The sequence below is a fragment of the Grammomys surdaster genome, unplaced genomic scaffold, assembly GCF_004785775.1.
Source record: "Grammomys surdaster isolate TR1022 unplaced genomic scaffold, NIH_TR_1.0 125878, whole genome shotgun sequence".
Classification (NCBI taxonomy): Eukaryota; Metazoa; Chordata; class Mammalia; order Rodentia; family Muridae; genus Grammomys; species Grammomys surdaster.
The window spans coordinates 2,793,561-2,819,310 of record NW_021620703.1 but is presented as its reverse complement, the minus strand read 5'-3'; the positions used below and the strand labels follow the sequence as shown (position 1 = coordinate 2,819,310).

Genomic DNA, 25,750 nt, shown 5'->3' with positions numbered 1-25,750 from the left:
TCCCTCTCAAGGTCTGTCCCTATAACTTAACTACCTTACACTAGGCTCTGCTTCCAAAGAGTTCCATTTACCACCTCCAATTGCATCAGAACTTGGTGACAAAGCCCTGAAGAAACTAAGCTAGAAACCTGTGGGGCATTTCAGGTTGCTTCATTAAGTGAGGGAGAGAAGTTTGTGACCCATCCCTTTGGATAACTGGAAAGCCTTGAGGAGATCAGTAAATCTAGCCTTATTTGTTATCAGTTACTTTCCCCTTACTGCAACAAAAATACCTAATAAAAGTGATATTGAAAGGGAGTAGGTATTTTGGTTCACAGTTCCAGGGTACAGACTATCATGGTGGGACTGCCATGTCATCAAGCATAGAAGGTGCAGTGGCAGGAGCACAAGGCCATGCAGTGTCACCATCCATCCACAGCCAGGAAGAGGAGAGCAATGAATGCTGGTGCACAGCTCCTTTTAGAATCACGGGCTGGTGCTGCCTTCAGTTAAGGAGGACCTTCCCACCTCAATTGCCTGATCTGTCTGACCATCTGAGACAACCCTAGAAGCTTTGTCGCTCTAGGTCTTGTCAACTTGGCCACCATAATAAACCATGATAATTAATACCCATTAGCAATAAGTTAAGTCACCAACTTTTGTGTTATTTGGGATTTTAAATGGAAAAATCATCAACCTTGTATATCAATGAAGGCAATGGTGCTCAAAATCTTTTAAAGTTCGTGGAATTCATTGAGCTAAGTCAAACATCAAATTTCTGTGGAGTTTAGCATAAATATTCAATTGTATTCTAGATTGAGTTACAACTGATTTATCATTATTAAATATGTAAGCATAGATTTATACTAAATTTATTATTAAGGCATTGCTGGCTAAAATTAATTCAAAGGACCTTCTAAATCAGTTTAATTCATCAGAAAGTTAGGAAGAATGGACATAGAATTTTGATGTAACACATGTGTCCCACAAGGAGTGCAGGTATAAATGCTATTTTATGCTCATGTGTATATGTACATACTAAGGAGAGAGAGAGAGAGAGAGAGAGAGAGAGAGAGAGAGAGAGAGAGAGAGAGAATGAGAGAATGAGAATGAATGGGTAGAGATAAACATGTAAAGGTAAAAGGATCTTTCTAGATAGCCAAAGTGAAACCAAGGAGGTAGCTTTGTGAGTATTTGGAGCAGAAAAATACACATTCACCTCGGATACTTGGATGGCAGCCTACGGTTTCCACTTGCTTTGGCCAAGGAAATCTTGCCACAGAGACAGAATGAAAGTTCTGTCTCACTAGTCTTTCAGGACTGAGACAGCAAAATGGTCCTTGCTGCCCACACTAGCTGGAAGGAAGACCAACTAGGCGCCATTCTGAAGCTGTTGACCCAGCTCCACACTAAACCGCAGCTACACTAGTTATTAATAGTAAAGCTGGCCCAGAAATTAAGCATTTCCCTTTCTTCAAAGAATCAACTAATTCAGGACAGGGAAATGCTACTAAGACCAACTTCCCCACAGCAGTTCCTCCTAACACTAAACTTTGACGTGAGTACGAATCTGGTCAGAATTACTATGGGATGGAGAAATGCCTGCTTATATAAAAGTAGAGGCTACAGTTCTATTTTATACATTTTCAAAAACTCAAGGAAAGATAACTAACTTTTCTAAGTACTACTGTGATTTACAGTGCATCAATGATATGAAATTGTATTTCTTAGTGTAAGGTGAATGAAAATAGCTTACCTTCCATTTCTGTCTTTAAAAAATTGGTCAGCTTTTGGTGAACTGTGTTTTCCTGTAATTTTTGTTTTATTTTGTATTGTTTGTAACACTTAAATAACTCAGTTTAAAGTCATGAGACTAGAAAGATGTATCAGCAGGTGGAGGCCATACTCTTCATGCAGACCCCCAGACCTTCATGAGTTTGATCCCCAGAATCCATGTTAATTGGGTCTTAACATCTTAGAACTCCTGTTCAAGGCAGTCTGACATATCTGTACTCTTCGGACTACAGCATCACACATAAAACCATTCACAGACATGCAACATACATGTAATTTTAAAAACGCCTTTAAACATAGCATTTATAGTGCAAGAGGGAGAAAGCTAAGTTGATATGACATTTAAGAATCTCAGTTCGACCTCAAAAACCTACATTTTAAAGATCGAGGGCTGGTGAATTATGTTTGTTATCTCCATGCTGTGGAGTCTCAGAGGTGAATCCCTGAAGTTCACTGGTCAGCTTGCATGCCCTAGTTTGTGAGTTCCAGGCCAACCAATGCTAGACCTTAACCACCACCACAACAACAGCAAGAAGTTCTTCTTTAGTCCACATATACATTGAACACACACACACACACACACACACAAAGACATACATACACAGAATCATTAAAAATGTTTTAAATTACAATGTACAGATAAATCGGCAAGGCTTTCATATAAAATTTCCCGTTATGTGATGGGTATTTCTGAGAATATTAATCTTATTTCATTGGCAAAAGAAGGTTTTAAAAATTTCTCAACTATCACATTATAATAACACCAGAACATGGTGGATGTTGATGTTCCAAATTCAACAACTGAATTTACCTTTCTTTCCTTTATATTTAACTTTTCTCAAATGAACCAACTAGACAGGGGACTTTTGAATTGTTAATCTCTATCAATGTTAGAAGACATTCTTTGTATAAACATAATCAAAATATTCTCTGAAGTGCTATGAGTGATTAATAATATCAGGCTAAGATAAATAATATAGTATTGGGTTATTTAAAATAATAATTCCATTAACACCACCTCTCTTCCATTCATTTTCTTGAACAAAAGAGTCAGCTTTATTATTGAAAATTATCCATGGATTGTCTTTGTGATGTAAAATCCCTTTTAAGCAAACACATATTCTATTGTGGAGTCTTAGTTGGAGTCTTAGTCTCAAAAGCAAACACCTTTCTGTCCTGGGGAAACCATCTGTGTGCTGGCTTCCAACTGCCATCAGCACCCTACCCTTCTACTCCCCCTGCCTCTTGGAAAATAAGTAGATCTTCCATTGCTTCCATTGATTCCAAGACAGGGAGCAATCTTGGACAATGATTTTTACATGCTTACCAATGTGGAGAGCTAAAGTGGCAGGTTTAATGCGTTGGATCCTTAACCGTTGTAACTAATACTGGGACTAAGTGAATATGTTCTGAGGAAAAGAAGGCTTGTTAACAAGCTTGACAACCAATTCTTGAAGTTCTCTAGGTGTCTACACAACATGCTTTTCACATCTGACACCCTCCATTCTCTCTCAAAGTGACTCATGGGTCCCACCAATGTCAAGTTTACCTTTGGTTGGGACTTCCTGTTAGAACAGAACACTAAGACATAGTTCTCAGATTCTTCCCTGTCCCCATGTTTGTTCATTATGAGGTTTTTGGTACATTGTATTCTCACAGGTAATTGCAGGTTTGAGGGTAAATCCCAAGTTCCTGTTTCCCAAGAAATAAATTACCTCAGGTGCTAACTGCCTAGTGCTGTCTGTCAGCGGTAGTCACCCTGTGGCTCAGGACAACCTAAAGACAGAAGTGAACATTTGTGAACAGTTCTCAGGTCACTCTTGGAGCACCATCCTAGCATTTCAAAAGGCATTGGAATTCACACAGGAGAGTAACTATGGAGCACCATACTACTGTTCCAGGAGCACCATCCAACCACTCCAAATGTCATTGGAATTCACACAAGAATAACCATAATGCAGGAAAACTTTATATTTTTAGGTTGTCATTGTTTTTTATTTTCCTTTTTTAATCAGTTATCTTATTTATTTACATTTCAAATATTTTCTCCCTTCCCAATTTCCCCTCCACAAACCCCTATCTCCTCCCCCCTCCCCTTGCCTCTATGAGAGTGCTCCCCTACATGCCCACCCACTCCTGCCTCAGTGACTGGACATCCCCCTACACTGGGGCATCGAGCCTCCACAGGACCAAGGGACTCCCCTCCCATTGATGCCAGATAAGGGCATCCTCTGGTACATATCCAGCTGGAGACATCGATTCCCCCATGTGTCCTATTTGGTTGGTGGTTTATTCCCTGGGAACTCTAAGGGGTCTGGTTGGTTAATATTGTTGTTCTTCCTATGAGGTTGCAAACCTCTTCAGCTCCTTCAGTCCTTGCCATAACTTCTCCATTGGGGTCCTCTTGCTGAGTCTGATGTTTGGCTGTGTGCATCTGCATCTGTATTGGTCTGGCTCTGGTAGAGCCTCTTAGGGAACAGTTATAGCAGGCTCCTGTCAGCAAGCCCTTCTTGACATCAGCAATAGTGGCTGAGTTTGGTGTCTGCAGATGGAATGGATCCCTAGGTGGAGCAGTCTCTGGACAGCCTTGCAGGAAAACTTTAAATCCAACTAGATTTTTATAAAATCTACCTGGCTTTAAAAGTGGCATGGTAGAAATGTTAGGAGAAATGCACCAGGCACAGTCTTCCTAGAGGATAGGAGTATGGAATGGGGAGGAATGGGGGTAACAACAGATGTCCAGTTAAAGTTAGACAGCTGTTTGTTGTGTTATTACAATTTTGAGAGCAAAAATACAGCAACAAATTATGTGCCATGTGTCTTTAGAAAGTTAGAAAGATTTCAAGTGTTTCCTCTGTAAAGAAATGGCAAACGTGTAGAGGTATACACACTTACCTTCTTGTGAATACCATATAATGTATACACGTGGTGTATTGTAGCCCATAAATATGTAGAATTTTACAGATTGAGTATAACACAAAAACAAAGGGTACCCACATCTTCTGAATTCCCTCAATAGGTGTCCTCTGCGGATATGGGCGTTTAAGTTTCATGATCTTGAAGAGCATGCCTTTGAGTGGCAGCTCCCAGCATTCCTAGCCACTCAAGAGAAGAAATCTTTATCTACCTTTCAAGAATTTCTCTAGGTTCAGTGACTGTTTTTGATGGGAATAGTTAGGTTCTTCTGATGTCCTGAGTTTAAACAACCCTCAAGAACACAAAGACACCTCAGTGTAGAGGACACACCCTATGTGACTGACTTCAGGACTCTATCCACACTTCTCACTTCAAATCACAGAGAATCGATTCTGCAATAGTACCAACTGCCCAAACCTTATGTAGAATTATAATTCTACATTAAATATAATGCTACATTAATTTACATATACAATTATTTAAAATTTGTTGTTAGGTGATGGGAAAGCTCTGGCCTTCAGCATCAGCAAACAATCATTTGGTGTCCACTCCTCCCATTGAGAACTTAAGTCCTCACGCTGCCCAGTCAGTGCATATTGGGTGCTAGATATACAAAAGGGGATACTCATATACATTTTTATGAATACTTTTTACTATAAGTTAAATCTAAAATTTATCATCATTTTCTCTTTTGTAGTTATAAGCCTTCAGCACACGACTGTTAGTAAGTAGACTTGGAAAGAATAAAATTTGGAATCTAGGAGCTCCCACTTTCTTCTCTCAGCCCCTGCCCCTTTCCTTCTGTCACCTTTCTTGTGGATTTGGGTGTAAGTTCTGGCTTGGTTCAAGGAGTTCTAGTTATAACTCTTGTGCTTGAGAATATCAATTAGTGCTTTAGAGGAACAGAGGGTTATTGGACCAATTCCAGTTGCATCAGCTTCTCTCCTTTGAGCAAGCGTCTTTTGTAAATAGGTAGCTCTTCAGTCTTGATTTCATCTGTCAAGAAAAATTGGCCTGTCCCAAAGCAACTGATTTCCTGCCCGGAATTGGGCATCTGGACACTCCCTTCAGCATTAATCTTTCCTCTTGCAGGTAAAAAGAGAAAAGATGGAGAGAAAAACATGGTGGACCCCTTTCTCCCCGTCTGTGCCAGCCTGCCTCCAACCTGGTGATCGAGACCCTCACCTTTTGTGTGAAAGCCCCTCCCCCCCAAAAAAAATCATAGGATACTAGATTTGACTAATTTAACTCAACCTTGTAGCTTCTGCAACTCCATTCACCATCCTAGTTCTTAAGGATGTCTGAGACTTAACATGCTTTGAACTGAGGAGTTTTACAATCCCGGCATAGCTTCACTAACACCTGAAAGCAACGCCTAGCAAACTAACCTAGGGCATCTTAAAGTAGCCCAGTGAAAGCTCCATGTTTCCTGTCCTGTTTTTCTTACCCTTGAAAGCTAAGAAGAACTGGTGTCATGTAAGACAGGCATTCTGCTGGTACGTGGACTGTTTAATTTACTAAAGCAGGTTAAAAAAATGATGCTGTCTGGTTCACCAGACATTTTCATTGGAAAGCAAGCTGGGTGAGGCTGTGCTACCAGTGACTTGCTTACCACACTGCTACTCATAATTTGGAGGGACACTTGAAAAGCAGTTGCAATCAGCCAGAGACCATGACCTTCAAGAATCTAGGGGCAAAGTTTGGGTTTGAAAAGTGAACTTGGACAGTGTTTGTAGCAAGTTACACAGGAAGATGGCTGAGTCTTCAATAGTATGCTTACACATTAAATTTTATTGACTCCTGCCTCCATCCTCTGTGGCCTTCTCCTTCAGGAGAAATGTTGAGGCTTGTACTAAGATGGGACTGAAGTGAGAATTGACTCTGAATGTGCAATTTTTCCTGGGGCTGCTTAAATTCCTTCTGCTTTCTTTATTTGAGAAATGCATACTTAAAATTCTTATCTTTCTCAAGGAATACCGTTGCCCTTCTTAGACAGTTTTATGTTTAGCAATGACGTATTATTTAGACCTTTCATTTGGTGACCCCAGCATCTGTGGTTGGAGAAACTCTCAGGAGCCATTTCAGGGATGTGTATATTACTCTCAAATAATTATACATGGACAGTCACTTTGTAAATAGTTTTCAAAGGACAAGGATCTCTGACTTACTTATGCACACCCTTTATATTTTCTAGTTGTGGTTGACAAAAACAACCACAGGCATCAATTTTTAGTTTAATAAATATTTAAGATCATTTTGAGGTTTTTGAGTATCTGTAAACATCACCATGGAAACACATGTGAGTCAACTCTATGGGTATTTTAAATATGATCTATATCTGAGGTGAAACCTCCAAGGCCAGATAAGAAAATAAAGAATGAAAATTCAGAAAGCAACCACGTAATAGGAAAGAGTGCAGGTTCATACTTAAGCAAGAACGGTTTCTTAGCTCCATGAAATTCCCCTGGCCTCAATCTAATCTCTAAATGTAATAGAAGTTCATTTTTAAAGCAATGTCAAAGGATGTTTGCTACTTATGGCCATATTGCTATTACTCAAACTGAAACAGTCACGTACCACACTGATTTGATTTTGCAGCACTACAAGGGAGTAATTGTCCTAACACATTGTCTGGTACTAGCAGGCATTTTTCTGGTACTACAAGCAGGGGTTGTCACCATGCTGTCCTTGTATCATCTGGCAGGATGTAACATATGAACTTTAAAAAAAAATGCAGTGCAAAAAGCCTAGACAGGGCTGTGAGGTAGTTGAAGAGGAAGAGGGATGGCACAGAAACTTGCTTTCATCAACCTTAATCTGTCCTTCATCTCTTTCTTTCTGTTTTCCTCCCTTCCTTTCTTTTTTCCTCCTTTTGACTCTTTTCCTCCTGTTTCATCTTACAAAGTCTTTAATGGTGGTAAGAAAAATGAATAACTTGACTAATAACTTGACTTCTCTATACAGAGCTGGTCATTGATGTGTGTGTGTGTGTACACACATACCATTTCATCACCTACCTTAAGCCCCTGTCCTCTAATGTAATCATTTGTATTAAGTCTTTGATAATGTCTCAAATGCCTACAAGGTGCTTTTATCATATTCCTCCCCATTCCTCCCCCTAACTCCTATAAGATCCTCCCTCCCAACTCCCCCTCCCTACATCAGGTCCTCTTTTCATTTGTACAGCCCATATACATGGGCATGGGGCAACCCAGTGGAACATGACTGACCTACCAGGTGCTACACCTTGAAAGAAAACTGACTCTCCTCTACCCCCAGGAATAATCACATTTCAATAGCCAGGATGAAATTTCCAGCCAAGGTGTTGAAATATAGACTGGTTTGATTCTGTGCTGGTTTTGTGCAGGAACCGGGGCTGTTGGGAGCTCATGAGCCCATCCTATGACTCTTTTGCCCTGGTCTTCCCAGACCTCTGGCTCTTAAAATATTACTATCCCCTCTTCTGGGGTTGTCCAAGGGCCTGAGAGAAAAGCCACCCTACATCCTTAATAAGTAAGAGAAAGAAACAAACTGAAGAATATAATCATTCAATTCCAAGTCGTCTTCCAGAGGATGAATTTTTTATGTTTCATGATAACATAACTTTGAGATGAAAATTTGCACAGAGGAATCAGTATCTTCTGGATGAGGAGGCCTTTATAAAATGCTAAATATATGATAACATATTTAAAATGTGTACTAGCCAGTTTGCTTGTATTATTCCTGGTGTCAGTTCTGCCCATAAGGAATTGTTGAGAGTATACAGCAATGAGAGGAAAGAAAGAAAGGGGAAGAAAAGGAAGGAGAGGGACCTTAAGGTGACAGTTCTGTGCAGTCTGTACCTGCCCACCCCACCTCCCAGCCTCCCCAGCATCCACTGACAGGAGAGTCAGGAGAGTGCTCAGCTCTTTTCCAGCCTGTTTTGTGCTTCATTGTCTCATGTTCTACCACAGCACTGTCACTCTGGACTAAAAACTAACCAAGTAACCTCAACATCTACTGTCTTAAAATCTCCTGTGAGAAAATGCAGCAGGCCTGGCTGGCCTGAGATCAGCTCAGGCCATCAAGAATTCCATGGGAGACACTAGCTTTCCCTTAACTTCCATCAACTGCCAAAGAAAACACTTTCTTTTCTGGGGCGCCTACTGCTTTAAGATGATAATTGAGCATCTCTTGTTAGAGTAATTACTGCTTCCAGGAGCTTTGGGAAGCCCTTTCAAGGATAATGACAGCAGTTGTTTTCTAAGGGTTCTGAGGACCAGGCCTGGAACAGCATTCTTTAGCGTTGTCATTGCACTCACAACATGACAATCTATCGATGAACTGACATCACCTCTATCTTGTATAGGAGCAGACAAGAGCTCCGTGATTTATAAACCCTAAGTTAAATTAGGGTGTGAATTTTAAAGGCACGCCTACTTTTAACTGTCAAGTTTCAACTTTTTAATATTATAATTTCCCCCCCTCTGGATGAAACTTTTATCTAAGAGACAAATATAAGAAAGAATTAGGTGACAGAGCTGGAGAGATGGCATAGCCATTAAAGGCTGAGGTCTCAACCTGAAGAATAAGAGATTCTAAGACAGAAAATTCTATTTTATATTAGACAAAGTATTACAAGGGAATAGTATCACATAAGAGTTTTAGGGTGCTGGCCACTCCTTCCATGTGCTTCCTCGGTTGCACCTCCTGCTAATAAATCATGTCTCGAGGTTATGAAGTATGTTTGTGAAGAGTACATTATTGATGACCAGGCATCTGTTATGATCAGATATGGTCATATGGTCAACAATGGACAAACCTCACAAGCTAGGTGTGCATGAGAGAGCAACATGACAAGCAACAGTTGTGTATTTGCTCAATAATGTCGTCTTTCAGTCACTGAACAGCTCAATGAAATGTCCATGCCTACAGTGTTCTTAGCAAATCAACTAATGCACGCAACTTCATCTGATTTGTGTACAATGTTGCTCACCTGAAACTCAAAAGAATTTCCGAGAAAAACAGTAGGGGAAATGAGGTACACCTGAGCATGTAAAAGCTAACCTTGAGAGTTTCATCTTAAATTCCATGTAACATTGCTATATCCTAATGCTTAGCCAAGATGTAATGCATCATAATAACCTGTCTTCCTTTTAAAAATCACTCCTCTCCCTCCTTCACCTTTCCTTTCTCTGAAACACTGCGCTCAGTACCTGACTTGAGATGACCCTGTAAGCTTCTGATTAATAAGCTGTCACTTGCTTCGGTCTGATTTTTCCACATTAAAAAAAATGTGATATGTTCTCTTTGGATAGCAAATGTCCTCTATATTCTGTAAATATCTGTATTTGATTGCTTACTATTTAATGAAAGCACACTTGTAGATGATGAACTTTAAGAGCTTATCCACCTTCATTGTATGTATCTGTATCATTCTAAGGAATAAAATTTACTGCCAGCAACAGGGTGTGTCTTGTGTTTCTTGACACAAAAATGCTTTCTCCTTTGAGATTGGCAAAGCTATGAGATGCCACCCATTCTCTGTAAAACCAAATCCCAGATGCAGGAAAAGCCACCAAGGCTCCATGCTCACTTGATAGGACAGAGGGAAGGATTAGCCAAAAGATAAAGACGGAAGTGTGCTTTAGCACATGACACTATTTAAAAAAAAAAAATGTGATTTAACCAAATTGCCGATTGCTGTATTTGATAGGCACAATTCAGTTAAAGACACCTTTGTGGTACAGAGAGGGTTATGTGGAGGCATTTTCTGAAAATTTGAACTAGATGTCTCTTAACTAAAATGATTTTAACGGCAAGTAACGGCTGCTATTTTATTACTTAAAATACCTCCTTTGGCCTCATTTTTAAGAAGAAAAAACTCATGAATCTCATTTGCTGACCTTTCCCAGCTTTTCCTCTACTTACCATGTTACTGGCCCATTTCAATGTTTTCAAGTCAGAGACTTGGAAATGTATCCATTTCATCAGGACCTCGTCACTTTGGAGAATAGGTCACATGGCTTTCATGGAATGTTGCACCTGTGGAACCCTGTTCATGCTCTGCTGCCACAGGTCTTGAGTCCTAAGTCTTGTCAAACTCTAATATGTATATTCTGAGCATGTGAACATAGAGGTACCTTCAATATTTCATATAAGAAAAGCTATCTCTCTTAATGTAATTTCTTTTTATTGCTATCACTACCATAGCATTTGCTACCTAAAATAGTACGTAAAATGATCCTCAGAAAGCCAAGTACAATGGATTGCACACATGATCCTTATGGTTAATGTTACAGCATATAGGTTGTTAAAGGGGTATTTATCCCATCTTGAGAAACAGAATGAAACACTGGACCAAATATTGTCATATTTGAATTGAATGTATCCTTCATGCATCCAGTAGGCATTCATTAAAGGTCAACACACTATAATATGCAATGGTCTTGCTGAAGAAATGTGCATTTTTTTTTGCATGTCAAATAACTTCACCTGTATCATGAATAAGGTGCTGGTTTTTTATTTATATATTTTTAAATTATTTATTTGTTTATTTATTTGCTTGTTTATTTAATTATTTGGGAACACAAGCATGCATCTGAAGGTCAGGGGACAATTTTATGCATCTGGGGGTCAGAGGACAACTTTTGTCAGTTCTCTCTTTCAGTCATATGGGCACTGGATATTGAACTCAGGTCATCAGGCTTGATGGTAAATGCCTTTATTGGCTGAGCCATCTTGCTGTCCCACTGCTATTTTTAATGGCAGCATTTATTGCCTTTCTTACAAGTAGGCAAATGACATAATTGAGAAAAAACAGGGCTGTGCCATAACTTCTTATTGCCTCCCTTTCAGAGAAGAGCACCTACACAGACTACATAGTTTAGAATCAATGTATTCTCTTGTATGTTTAATTCACCAACTGACACTCACTGATTTCTTACTCACACTTTGACCCCAGGCCCCCCAGGCCCTCCAGGAGGTCTGAGAATAGAAGACATCAGAGCTACCTCAGTGGCACTGACTTGGAGCCGTGGTTCAGACAATCATAGCCCTATCTCGAAATACACTATCCAGACCAAGACGATTCTCTCAGATGACTGGAAAGATGCAAAGACAGGTGAGTTCATGCCAAGTAGACCTGTTCATGTTTCCATACAATTTTTTTCTTCTAATTATATTTTTTCTCCCTCTAAGTCTTCCTATGTCCCTCTTCCCAATCCCTCCCTTGACCCCCTCATCTGCTCAAATCAATGGTCTCTTTTAATTTTATTAGTATTGTTACATACACACATATGAATATAAACTGCTAAGTATGTTTAGCGTTGCTTTGTGCACATGATTTCATGGCTGAGCATTTGTATTGGATAACCAGTTAGGGGGCTCTCCACGGTTGAAACTAATTCTTCCATTCCCAGCAATCATTAGTTGCTTGTAGCTCTTTGCCTAGGGGTGGGACCCATGAGACTTTGCCTTTCGTCATTAGGATGTCTATTGGTATTATTGTTCAGGTCTTCTTTAGGCAGCTATGCTGAGGTAATATGGGTGACATTTCCCAGTCATTTATACAGACAGAAATTCACTGGTCGTCTGGCTCTTAACAATCTCTCTACACCTCCTTCTTCGATATTCCTTGAGCTTTAGGAACAGGGCTTGGGGTGTAGATATATTAAAGGGGCTCAGCTCCCTGTGATCAATAGTTCTCTGAATTATGACCAACTGTGCTTTTCTTGTCATAGTCTCCATTTTCTGCAAAAGGAAACTTCTTTGATTCATGGTGAGAGCAATGCTTACCAGTAGGTATATAGGTATGAGAGTATGTTTTAGAATGCAATTAGTATTCTTTTACATTTTACAAAAAGTATATATGTAATAAGACATTGTTTTATAGGTTTTAAATATATTCATTAGTAATTCAAAAGGAAATTTTTACATTGTAATTTAAAAGGCTGACGTCAATTTCGAATGGTGTTCCTTATGAGCAGTCTACCTTGTTTTTTGAATCAGAGTCCTTCACCGACCTGAGGTTGGTCAACTAGTCCTGGTTACCTGGCCAGCAATCCCCAGGGATCCTCCAAGCTGCTTCTCAAATGCTATAATTATAAGCATGCACCAATAGGTCCAACCCCCTTGTTTCTTACACTGGTTTTAGGTTTCATTTTTATGTATATGAGTGTTTTGCCTACATGTACATAAGTAAGTATACCACATGTATGTTTACTGTCATCGAGGTCAGAAACAGCATCATGTCTCCTAGAACTGTAGTTTAAAATGGTTGTGAGCCACTGTGTGGATGTTTTGAACCAAACCCAGGTGCTCTACAAGAGCAAAAAGTGCTTATAACTGCTGAGCCGTCTCTTGAGCTCCATACACAATATTTCTATTTGGGTGCTAGAGACTGAATTCAGGTCCCCATGCAAATCCACCAAGAACTTTGTCAACTGAGCTACCTTCCCAGCCCTCTTCCAGTTTCTTGTCGAAACAGGAAATATCTCCCATGTTTGTTGCCTGTGACCATATCCCTTCACTCTCTGTCCCCGTGGTCACATTGCCACCTCCTTTCTCTGAGGTTTCTCCTCTATGCCTCTTATAAAGAACTTCTCGTTGATCTTTGGGTCCCACAAATAACAGCTAATTGTCTTATTTAAAAAAATCTCCAACTTAATTTCAGCCTCTTTTAAATTTTTCTGCCAAGACCCTTTCTCCACATTAAATAGCACACTGATTCTAGATTTAGACATAGGCATATTCTTGGCTATCTTATCAATACCATGGTATACCCTTCTGGTTATAGTCAAAGAAAAGACTGGCAAATAAAGAGGTGAAATCCTGCTCAGAGCCAAAACAGCCAACTCTGTTTCCCCTTTACTTGATGAAGGTCTTGTATGGATCCACGCCTTCTCTTGCCATCTTTCCCTTCTCTAAAGTGAAAGCCCTGATGTAATGGGAACTGAAGCATATGTGCAGACTCTATACAAGGGGAGGGTAGTGGAGATAGCATATAAAGAGATAGCATAAAAACAGAGACGAGGAAGCCAACATTTTAAACTTTTAAATCAGAAAGGCAAAAAACATATGTTCAGTCTTTTCAACAAAGCTATGACAAGACAATGGGACAATGACAAAAGTCGTGTTTAAAAGGGAAAGACATAGGCAAGATGAAGCCTGAGCCAGCCCTACGACAAGTAAGACAGCTAAGGTAAAAGCAGACACTAGACAGCCCCTCCTCAAAGGCTGCGTGTTTAATGATCTGCATAAGCAGATGACAGTTCCCCAAATATTAACATAATGAGTCACAGGCAAGCCTAAAGAATCAAATTCTCCAACTACTGTGCAAGTATGTACATGCATTTGTGTGTAGGCTAATCATTAAAAACATGTAGAAATGTTTGAAATGAACTTAAACTAAGATATGGACCTATCTTGGTTGTACACTTTTATCATATCTCACTTAAATAGGAAAGCTAAGATCATATCTTAAGGATGATTTACTATCTGTCATGAGTAAGCTGAAGGCTGAGAACTTATTATAGCACATATAAGCCTAGCTCCTGATAATGCAAGTTTATAAAACCTGTAAACAATATTACTCAGTAGTATTTTTTAATTTGAGCGGAAACTCCTTTGCCACCTATGGAGCATACTAGTTCACCCAGTGTTCACCTTAGGAAATCATCCAAAGCTTCTGGTCCAAGAAAATGGCTTTTTACTAGAAAAAGTGTAGCCATGGGTTAGCAGCAGGGGTGGAGATGGGGGCTTTGCTGAGGTGCAGAGTTCTAGCCCCCATAACAGGCATTCTAGACAGGTAGATTGTACGCCTTGCATGCACATGCCTACACACACGCACATGCATACACACACAGACACCGCACACATGCCAATCTTTCTAGCTTGTTATCAGTGCTATCAATGATTCCCTCTCTCACTCTCTTCCAGTCAGCATTTGTCATTGCTAGATTTTCGTTTTAACGTCAACCCAGAATACACGTGCCAACCCTCTCAGAGAGTGAAAATGGCCAGGTTTAGTCAACTACTAATCTCTACTTTATGTTAATTTTATTTAGATCCGCCAATCATTGAAGGAAACATGGAGTCAGCAAAAGCAGTGGATTTGATCCCATGGATGGAGTATGAATTTCGAGTGGTGGCGACAAATACCTTAGGGACTGGGGAGCCAAGCATACCCTCAAACAGGATCAAAACAGATGGTGCTGGTATGGTGCATGAATCTGAAATTTTCATAAGGTTACAATACAATACTACTTTAACATGTGCCAGAATGCATTTGGAAATATTCTCTGCAATCAGTGGCTCATCTAGAAATGTGTGTATAGCCAAAAACAACAAAAAGAAAATATTAATGTATCTACTATGTGAATCATATAAAAATCTATAAATTTTATCCGCGTTGGGTTTTGCTATGCACATTTTTTAAATTTACAGATTTTTATATAATTAATGTAGGCAGTATATTTTCTCAACATATTACACCAGAGACTATGCAAATAACATTTGTATGTAGAATCTACAGCCTTTGATGTAAATTGTGGATCTTAACAAGAAAGACACTGGATTAAAAACGTTTAGTGATTTGGGGGCTTCTCTACTTCAGTGTCTCCCAGAGGCATCTACAGCTGAATATCCATGTGATTGGCACATGTAGGCACGGGGTAGGCAGCAGAAGAGTCTGGAAAGAAAAGAGGTAATTAAGGTTCATGGAATCATGGTACTGAGAAATCACCACAGAAGACTCGGCATATGTTCTCTTAACTCCAGGTGCCATCCTAGCTATGTTCTAAGAACAGCTCAACCAGCCGTGACACAGGTATTTTTGGCAATCACCAATCCTATTAGATAGCCTCTATTTTAAGAAATACTCCACTATTATTTTACTCCATGTTTCCAAAGCAAAATGTTCTTCTGATTCTAATGATATTTCTTCTATTTTTTATGCCCTGTCTATCAAAAACCATTTTTTTCTGACTCTCTGAGTTCATTTATTTTGACATTCCATGCCAAAAATCAGAGCTTTATTTGAGTTAAAGGTTTTAAAAAGATGATTGGCTACCATTCAAATTCCGCTGTGGTCTCTTAATGTCACCTTATCACCTGCCCAAATTTTTGGCTGCCCTAGTTCCTTGGCCCAATTCCCAAATAGAACAATAAGTTCTAGTGTCATGAGGACTGCTGTCAGTGAGCTACTATATATAGTTCTATATAGTTTTAATGTCATGTGGACTAACATCAATAAAGTTTACAGATCTATGCAGCTTTATGCAGCATGTCAAATAAACATGATAGTGGCAAAAGGAAGAAAATATTAAAATCCCTGGTTTGTTTTGGAAGTGCCATCCCAATGCTTATTAATCAGTTAGAGACTTTCAGATAGTTGCCTTAATCTGAGGACCATACTCATAAGATCAAATGCTGAAATCTGGATGTGTGGGGTTCATTCCAGTTAACTTGGCTATCTCTTCAAGACAGCTTTTAAAGCATAACTCTGAACACACATCTACTTTGTAAACTTGGATTAGAGTCCTAATTGAAGCATGAATTTCTTTCTTAATTATGAAGGTATAGTCACCAGAATTTTTTATTTTAATATATTCCCCTACAAATGACCCGAAACATTCTGTTTTCTTTACACCACACACACACACACACAAAAAGTCATTAGAAGAAAGAAGTAATCCAAGTGGAAACTGTATGAGACAGCAACCACATAGCCAGGTCTTGGGTTTGTTTATTTACTGCTATCTCAGATGTCACCTATGTTGCAATGGTGGCTTCTGTGTGATAACTGAATGCATTTATCCCTTCTTGAGAAACAAAGAAAAACAAATGGAGCATGACTGGTGGTTTTGACCGCAGAGTTTCACACCAAGAAATCAAACTTGATTTGTTTGAATAAGCATTCATTTCAGAATAAAATTTCAGGAAAATCCCAAGTGTTTAAGTTGGGTTAGGTAAATCTTTCAGCCATAACATTATACCATACCTGTCTCAAGTTCGGACCAATTTTTCTCATTGAGTTGAATTAAAGTTCTATGGTGTGAAAAGCGTCTTTTATGAATACCAGTTTTCTTAGTGAATATTGTTCACAGAGCAGAAGGCAGTCTTTGGTGGTGTTCATCCATAGGCCCTTCTTCTTTCTTAGGCACCTTGTTACAAATGGAGTTTTTATTTATTTCTTTTTTGTCTCAGATGATATTGTTTAAAGGGGCTCACTATCTAGATACAACTACTATGAGGTCTATCTTAAGTAGTTTTTAAGTCTTATAGTAGAAGTGATGACTTTTTTTAAATCTTGGAAATCTTGGTTTTAATTATTTTATATTGGAACCTATAAAAATAATTTATATGTGATACCATGTAAAGAAGTAATGTGCTTAACACTTCAGTCTGCACATAGTCAGAGGGTTCTCGATCTTAGTGCCCTACCCTATACACTTAGTTCACTTGTGAACAAATAAATTCCAGCACCCTGCAAAACTTACCAACCCATCAGCAGAATGGATTCTTTACAGTCTTTCATTAATCCGCTTTAGCAGCTGCCACCATTCCCTGCGTGTTCTCGGATATACTGCTACCTCTCTAGTTAGACTGTTTCACCCATAATACCCACAGCAACGTTACCAGCTTAGCACTGTTACTGTTGATAGTTCCTTCAATGCCGCATTTTTATGTAGCCTAGATTGTTCTTGACCCTGAGACCCCGACCTCAACCTCCTGTGTCCTACAGTTGTAGGCTTGCGCCACCATGCCTCCAACAGTCAGCATTCTAGAATTTTTTTAAATGATTTATTTTTTCTCAAATCGTAATTCATTCACACAGGGGTCATAAACACAGAAAGGCAGGATGTAGGGAAGGGGATGACACTGGAGTGTGGGTGTTCAGGGGGAATCATTCTAGATTTTAAAGTATTGATTTTGCAACAAAGAATGTTTACAGTTTATGGTTGTTTAAATAGCCTGGCCTGTAATATATATATATATATATATATATATATATATATATATATATATTCGATGTATATTATAGTGTGTATAATATATCGTATATATTATATATAATAATATAATATACATGTAAAATACATTATATATTAACTAAGGAGATACAATTAACCTTTAACACACCTTCTAGTATACATATGGTGTCAGGTGATTAGTAAATTTGTCTCTCAGGCTTCATATTAGTCCATTTATGAAGAAAGGGACCACATAGCTTGAAGGCCAGAAGGGGGATCATGCAATTTTTGTTTCTGTGATGCTAAAGTACGTCTTTCATCAAGGAATTTATATGGCTAACATAGAAGTTTTAAAATATGCTTCTTGGAGTCACAGTCCTTTGTTAGACTCTGATGTCCCCTGTGTGTCACCTTGCTAGGCACCTTTTGAGATAAGTGTGGCTAGGTCTGGTCTTAGGGACTCCTGGAAGTCCTAGGAGTCTGCCTCATCTGCTTAGCGTGTCAACAGAGTTGGGATGACAGTGCATATGAAGTCAATGACTTTGTCTGGGAAAAAGTGTATGTTTCTTGTGGAGCACCAGCCTTGACCCAAGCTGCTGCAAGCTCGGGGACAGACATCTCGAGTTAGAAGCCAAATCCTCCATGTATTTAGCAAGACACAGTGCCTACCCTGGAGGGCATTCAAGGAGAAAGCAAAACCAAAAAAACACCGGGCTGGGCAGCCCAAAAGCAATTTGGGTTTTAAAAGAGTGAGAAAATTTGACTTCTGGGGTTTCAAGAGGAAACAAATGGTAGATTGTTAAAATGTGATTATGGGGTCAAGTATAAGCCAGCCATGTGTGAATTCCTCCATGAACATTTATGTGTAAGGTTTTCTATACACATGTGTGCATGAGCTGGTCCATGTATATCTGTGTGTGAGTTCTTCCATGCACATCTGGGTGAGTTCTTCCATGCATATCTGTATGTGAGTCCTTCTATGCACATCTGTATGTGAGATATTCCATGTACATCTGTGTAAGGTTTTTCTATGTACATCTGTATGTAAGCTGTTTGATGCACACATCTGCGTATATGTTCTTCCATGAACATATGTGTGTGAGTTCCTCCATGCACATTTGTGTGAGCTCTTGCCTGCACATCTGTATGTAAGTTCTTCCGTGCACATCTGTGTGTGAGGTTTCCTATGCACATCTGTGTATGAGTTCTTTCATGCACATCTATGTGTGAGCTGCCCCATGCATATTTGTGTGAGCTCTTGCCTGCACATCTGTGTGAGCTCTTCCATGCATATCTGTGTGTGACCTGTTCCATGTACATCTGTATGAGCTCTTCTGTGCACATCTGTGTGAGCTCTTCCATGCACATCTGTGTGTGAGCTGTTCCACACACATCTGTGTGTGAGCTGTTCCATGCACATCTGTGTGTGAGTTTTTCTATGTACATCAGTGATAGAAGTGTGCTAACCTAGAAATTAGGGGAGAATACATAAAGGACAGTTCTCTAGTATAGAAACATAGGGTGTAATCTCCAACAGACCCAGCGAGCCAAGGTTGATATGAGAGGATTAATGTACACCTCTGCTAGTGTGGCAGAGGGGCCTCTGCTGCTGCAGCTGGCTTTGCTCTGTAGATGAAAAACTCACAGTTTCTGTGGTAAAAAAAAAAAGAACTTCATTATCAGAAAAAAAACATTCATAGCTTTTTGTAAATTTACTTGTTTCAGCACCAAATGTGGCTCCCTCAGATGTAGGCGGTGGGGGCGGAACCAACAGAGAGCTGACGATAACGTGGGCGGTAAGTATTAACAAACTTCGTGGAGGAGATGCACTGCCTAATTTTAATTGCAGACCCATTCATTTATTAAAGTAAATTGGAAATAAAAAATAGCCAACCCATGCAAAAAGAATAATTACTTTTTTCCCCTAATGGCACAGCAGATGTCATCAGTCTTACTGTGCTAAGCAAGAAGTTTCTGTGACAGGCTACTGGCTGCCCAGAGATGTGTTGGCCTACAAGAATAAGCAAGGAGCCATTTGCTTCTGCAGGGATTGCAAGCATGTGCTTTCCACTAGCCTATCACAAGTTATATAACCTTCTGCCTCGACATTTATACACTAAAGAGTAGATCCACAGATAATATCATATCCACTTCTAAACACAACATAGTATCTCCCTCAAGCCTTACTTCAGCCTTTGCTATAATCCAACTTAATGTGTTAGACTAGTCACCCAAAGGGCTTGACATTAAGGGGCAAACTTTTCATTCAGTTTTCGTGACTGAAAGGAAAATCCTGTCAGAATCTAGGTTTTCAAAGCAGGAGCTACGGGGGCAGGGAGAATGACTGCCGTAAGTGTCTGAGTAAGGCTTCCGGCACCTGTGCAGACACGCTCCGCTCAGCCCACTCATTCTTTATTTTTAGTATTCGACTGTTGAAGAGAATAAAGGGTCACACCAAGATGCTGAAGATGGCAAAAGGATTGCCAGACTTCATCTTTACTCCTTGCATGAATCAAACCGACTTACCCAGGAAGCGGATATTTAACGGAAAGGGACTTGACTCTGCTATGTGGCCATTTAAATCAAATCTTCAAGTGAGATTCGGAGAAAAGGGGTTTTTGCTGGTGTGAAAATGTGTGTGAAAATGTAGTGTTGGGGCAGTCACTCCAGCCCCTGCCGCTGTGACTCCTGCTTTGAAAACCTAGAATCTGACATAGGAGTTTCCTTTCAGTCATAAAAAGTGAATGAAAACTTTGCCTCTTAGTGTCAAGCCCTTTGGGCGACTACTGTGACAGATTAAAATGGATTACAGTAATGGCTGAATGAAGGAAGGCTTGATACCGTGTGTGTGTGTGTGTGTGCGTGTGTGTGTGTGTGTGTGTGTGGTGTTATCCCAAAGTACAAACATCACAAAAATTCGATGTTCAGAAGGGCAAATAGGAGATATTAGAGCTACCTTTAACCCAGGGTTGTCAGGACCAGCACAAACCTCCTTGAAAATGACGCATGTCTTGCAAAGACCCAGGAAATGAAACATCGCTGCAGTGCTCAGAAAGCCGGTACCCGAGCCAGCCTCTTACATGCAAGAGTGGCACCACTCTTCCCCCCAGGCATCTACACTGTGACACCTCCTGAAAAGCCTCTTTCTGATGACAACCTAGATATTCTAGAGTCTGGATTCATACTATGGCCTTTTGTTTCTGCAGTCTAGCCAGCCATCTTGTATCTTTTCAGCCCTGCTTTAGGTGCTGAGAATGAAAAGGAAAGGAAATTCATAAAACTCCCGCCCTTGTACAACTCAGTATTCAGGAGCTGAGGAGCAGTAGAAAATGAGATAATTGTGTAGAACTGATCATGACAGCTTGCAAGAGAAAGGGAGAGGAAGTGGGGAGATGGCACATGGGGTACGGCAGGTTCTTGGAATGGCAGATTCCATGGACTGAGAAAATGCTGTACAGGGCTAGTACTTCTTCTATAGTAGAGGAAGGAATTAACAGGGAGTGGATGCCATGGCAGTCGGGCACACGGGAGTTCTGTGATCAGCAAGGACACCACTCTAGGAATGGCATCATCTCCTGGATGAATATTCTTCTGTGCTCTGTCTTCTTCATCTATCTCTAATTTATGAAATAAGTGTCCTTTTACCAAGAGCATGCTTCCTTCCCCGTGTGACTGTGTTCTCGTAAGACTCTTCCACTTTACTGTATGATAAAGCTATTCGTTATTTGAATTTCCATTTAGCCTTTGTCGAGAGAGTACCATTACGGTAACAATTTTGGTTACATCGTGGCATTTAAGCCATTTGATGGAGAAGAGTGGAAGAAAGTGACCGTTACAAACCCAGATACTGGCCGCTATGTCCACAAAGACGAAACCATGACCCCTTCCACCGCATTTCAAGTCAAAGTGAAGGCATTCAACAATAAAGGAGACGGGCCCTACAGCCTCATAGCTGTTATCAATTCTGCACAAGACGGTAGGTGAACGAGAGACGTGGCTGGCATCAGGAGGAAAACTATATTCGCTAGTAGGATTTAGTTTGATGTCTTCCTTCCAGACCTTGTCTAATATGATCTTTTCATGTTATCATGTGTTCAAGGAAGCGAGTATTCTCTGAAGCCAGTTTTAAATGTTATCCTTTCCATGTAAATAACAGAAGTCCTGCTAAAAATGTTTAAGTCCTATTCATCTTTCTTATTCTGTCCTTATGAATTTGGAAATGCTCTTAAAACCATTGACTGGTGGTACTCAGTCACAGTATCATGATTATAATTTTTATAAATTCTCCATACTTGAGTAACTTCATGGAGTCTATGTTTTAGTGTGTGTTTTTTTTAAAAAAAAACATTTTATTAATGTGTTTATGTGGATATTTTGCCTACATGTATGTTTATTCACTATGTTTGTCCAATACCTGTAGAGGTTTCAGGTCCCCTGGAAATGAAGTTACAAATGAGTGTGAGCCATGCTGTGAGAGTCGAGCCTGGGCCCTGGAAGGCCAAGGAATGCTCGTGGTCACTGGGTCACTTATTCAGCCTATGAGCATATACAGTCTCAACCTCAACTACTAGATAAAGTCTCTGATTGGTTATTTAAGAATCCTAAAGATTATATACATACAAGTACCTATAGAAAATCAGCAGGTTATAGTTATAATTTTTTAGTTCAATGACAATTAAAATTTAAAACAGGAATTAAAGAAATAGAAGGCATGAATTTGAAAGAGAGCAAGGGGGGGATACCTGAAAGGGGCTGAGGGAGGAAGGAAAAGGAAAATGATATGTTTGTAAAATTGCCTGAAATTTTAATGCAATATTTGTCTAATCTCAGAATTTAAGTACATTAGCTATTACAATTAAATATTGGAGTATGTATGTGTGTTGTGTGTGTTTGTGTGTTGTGTGTCCCCTGCACCTGAGTATGGGTGTATGGGCATATAGTGTGTACATGTGGAGGTCATGGGGAACCTTCAGGTATTGTTCCTTGGGTAACATCCACCTTGAATTTTGGTTTGTTTTGTTGTTGTTGTTGTTACTTTGAGACAGGGTCTCTCCATGCTCTGAACACTACAAGTAAGCTGGGCTGATTGGCTGATGAGCCTTAGGGATCCACCTGCTTCTGCCTCCCAGCTCAGAAGCAGCAAGTCCAAGTGTGTACCACAATACTCAGCGTTTTACCTTTCTCCATGGAGTCTGAGGATCAAAGTGGGCTTCTCATGCTTGCAGGGCAAGCTCTTTACCAACTGAGCTGTCTCACCTAGCCAGTTGGAGTTTTTCCTTTAAAATAAAAGTGTCTTGTAGGCAAGATAAGGATAGGGGAGCAATACTGTCATGAAATTTTCTCAAAAATTTCAGTAAGCTAAGCATATTTGTTGAGGATTCTTTCTGTAAATGAAAAAGGGTACAGTTTTAGATTAAACCCAATTAGGTTGTTTTCTGTGCTTTTCCACTTACACTGCTTATTTATAAATTATAAATTTAAGGCAGGGCTGGAAAGATGGTTCAGTTTCCAAAATACTTACTGTGCAAGCACGAAGATCTTAAATGGGCTTCCTAGCACATAGCCAAAGCGAGGAGCTATAGCATGTCCGTGATCTCAGAGCTGGGAGATAGAGACAGTAGGGTTGGTGGTGCTTACTGCCCAGCCAGTCTAGCTTGGTCCACTGACTCTGTCTGAAAACAAAGAGGCAGAGAAGCAGTTGTGGATGGTATCTGAGGATAGTCATCTTACCCCCACATGCGCACACATGCATGTGTATATATGCACCTGTACACCCAACACAAAAGGTATGATAGGGTCATAGAGATGGTTTTCTTGGCCAAGGACTTCTTGGAAGGACCAGAGTTCAGATTCCCCAGCATACATGTGAATAAAATATCTATTAGGGACTCCTGTTTATAATTCCATTGCTAAGAGAGAGTTTGATGGCCAGCAACTTCTGTCCAATTAGCGATTCTCATACTTACTGAGGGACCCTGTCCCTAAAGTAAGGTTGAAAAATACAGATGAAGACATGTATCATTGACCTGTGACCTCTAAATAGAGAGAGAGGAGAAGAGAGGAGAGGGTAGGGTGGGGTGGGGTAGGGTAGGGTAGGGTAGGGTAGGGTAGGGTAGGAGAGGAGAGGAGAGGAGAGGAGAGGAGAGGAGACGAGAGGAGAGGAGAGGAGAGGAGAGGAGAGGAAGAGAATTTTATTATGGCTTCTTCCTCATTAGGATGTACTTTGTCCATAATTGATATGTCTACAAGAATAAATACTTGTGGCTAGATTTCTTTTGGTATATTCAGAGTAACACTACAGGAAGAATTCAAAAATTAAAATATTGTAAGGTTCTTGGCTGTCAACTTAGAAAAGAATCCAATATTCTGGTCTGTCTGCTTTGCATGTTTCATTGTTGTTTTGAGACAAGGTCTCTTTTACTGTGTAACCCAACCTGGCTTCAAACTCACAGCAATCCTTCTGCCTCAGCCTTCTGAAATGGCCAGTGTGTACTACCAGCTTGGCCATATATTACTCCAAAATAGATGTAGATATGTGCATGTCTTTTAGAAGTCAATAGAGATTTTTAACATATATTTCTTATTACTTTCCATCTTTCTTAAAATCGTAATGTGTTTCGAATGGCTGTGTGCTGTCTTTTAAAATAAACATGCTACTCTACATATGAAATATTACTTTAAAGCACAGACATAAAAAGTAACCATCTGAGTAATTTATCTCAACTAAATAGACTATATACCTCCAGAGAATAAAAGGTTAGAACCACTTAAATTTAAACCAGACAATGATCACTCCTAGAGGCATATCTTACTGCCTCTGTGTTTCATCAGCTTGGGGCTAAAGCAAGACTTCATCTCACAGAGAAAATCCCAGTTAGAATTATTTCAATTATCTCTTCACCCAGGATCAATTTTGTTTTGACTGCTCTATTTGATGCTCAAGTCAGATTTTAGGCAAAGAACATGCTTCTAATCCATTGAGTTAGGGTTAGGGTTGTTTGTTTGTTTGTTTGTTTTAATTCTTTAATCATTTTTACAGTCCAGTCTTTTACCCCCTCCTGGTCTGCCCTATGACTATTCCACATCCCATACCTTCCCCCCATGTCTTCAAAAGATGTCCCTAACCCCCTGTCCCCCACCCACACATCCCACCAGACCTCCCTATTCCCTGGGGCTTCAAGTCTCTTGAGGGTTAGGTGCATCTTCTCACACTGAGTCAAGACCCAGCAATCTTCCACTGTATATATGTTGGAGGCCTCATATCAGTTGGTGCATGCTGCCCGGTTGGTGGCTGAGTGTCGGAGCAAACTCAGGGGTCCAGGTTAGCTGAGACTGCTTGTCTACCTATAGGGTCACCCTCCTCCTCAACATCTTCCAGCCTTTGCTTAATTCAACCCCAGGGGTCACCAGCTTCTGTCCATTGGTTGGGTGTAAATATCTGCATCTGACTCTTTCAGCTGCTTGTTGGGCCTTTTGGAGGGCAGCCATGCTAGGCCCCTGTTTGTAAGCACAGCATAGTATCAGTAATAGTGTCAAGTGGTGGGGCCTCCCATTGAGCTGAATCCCAATTTGGGCCTGTCACTGGACCTCCTTTCCCTCAGGCTCTTCTCCATTTCTGACCCTTCAGTTCTTTCAGATAGGAACAATCCTGGGTCAGAGCTTTTGACTGTGGGATGACAACCCCATTCCTTCACATCTGGGTCCTTTCTTGAGGACTTCACATGTCTCATAAATCTTGCAGATTCTGCAACTTGTGTAAGTTGCCAGTCTTTCTCCTGCAAAGACGTCAGTCATGAGGCTTGTTCACCTTGCCTGGAAGAAGTAGTTACTCACATATGGGACATTTTTTTAGCATTAAATATGATTATGTCTTTTTAATGAAAGACAATACAAGTTGATCAGCCTTTGTTCAAGGTTTCCGTGCCTCTTTGTATGAATTTCACAAGGGATGTAATTTGTTTCTGTCCCTTAGTAGATGAAGACTTTGATACATATTTGATTTGATGCCCAGTTGGAAGATTAGGCATGGAAAAGCTCTCCACAGCACCAAAAAATGGGGATGTCACACCTTGTCTCAGGGATCTTGAACTGCTTTTTAATTTTAGCTT

The 25,750-nt window shown here is 40.0% G+C and overlaps 1 protein-coding gene across 2 annotated transcripts in view; it reads left to right on the top strand.

The window, feature by feature from the left end:
- Cntn1 (contactin 1) overlaps positions 1-25,750 on the top strand; it is a 123,570-nt gene that overhangs the window by 62,884 nt on the left and 34,936 nt on the right. Inside the window, exons 15-18 of one of the 2 annotated variants that reach the window (XM_028752153.1) lie at positions 11,633-11,791; positions 14,736-14,885; positions 19,368-19,438; positions 21,384-21,618. In XM_028752153.1, the coding sequence (XP_028607986.1) occupies positions 11,633-11,791; positions 14,736-14,885; positions 19,368-19,438; positions 21,384-21,618 (615 nt within the window). Of the gene's footprint in view, positions 1-5,781; positions 5,891-11,632; positions 11,792-14,735; positions 14,886-19,367; positions 19,439-21,383; positions 21,619-25,750 lie in introns of those variants that run through there. The other variant, XM_028752154.1, reaches the window with a different exon arrangement.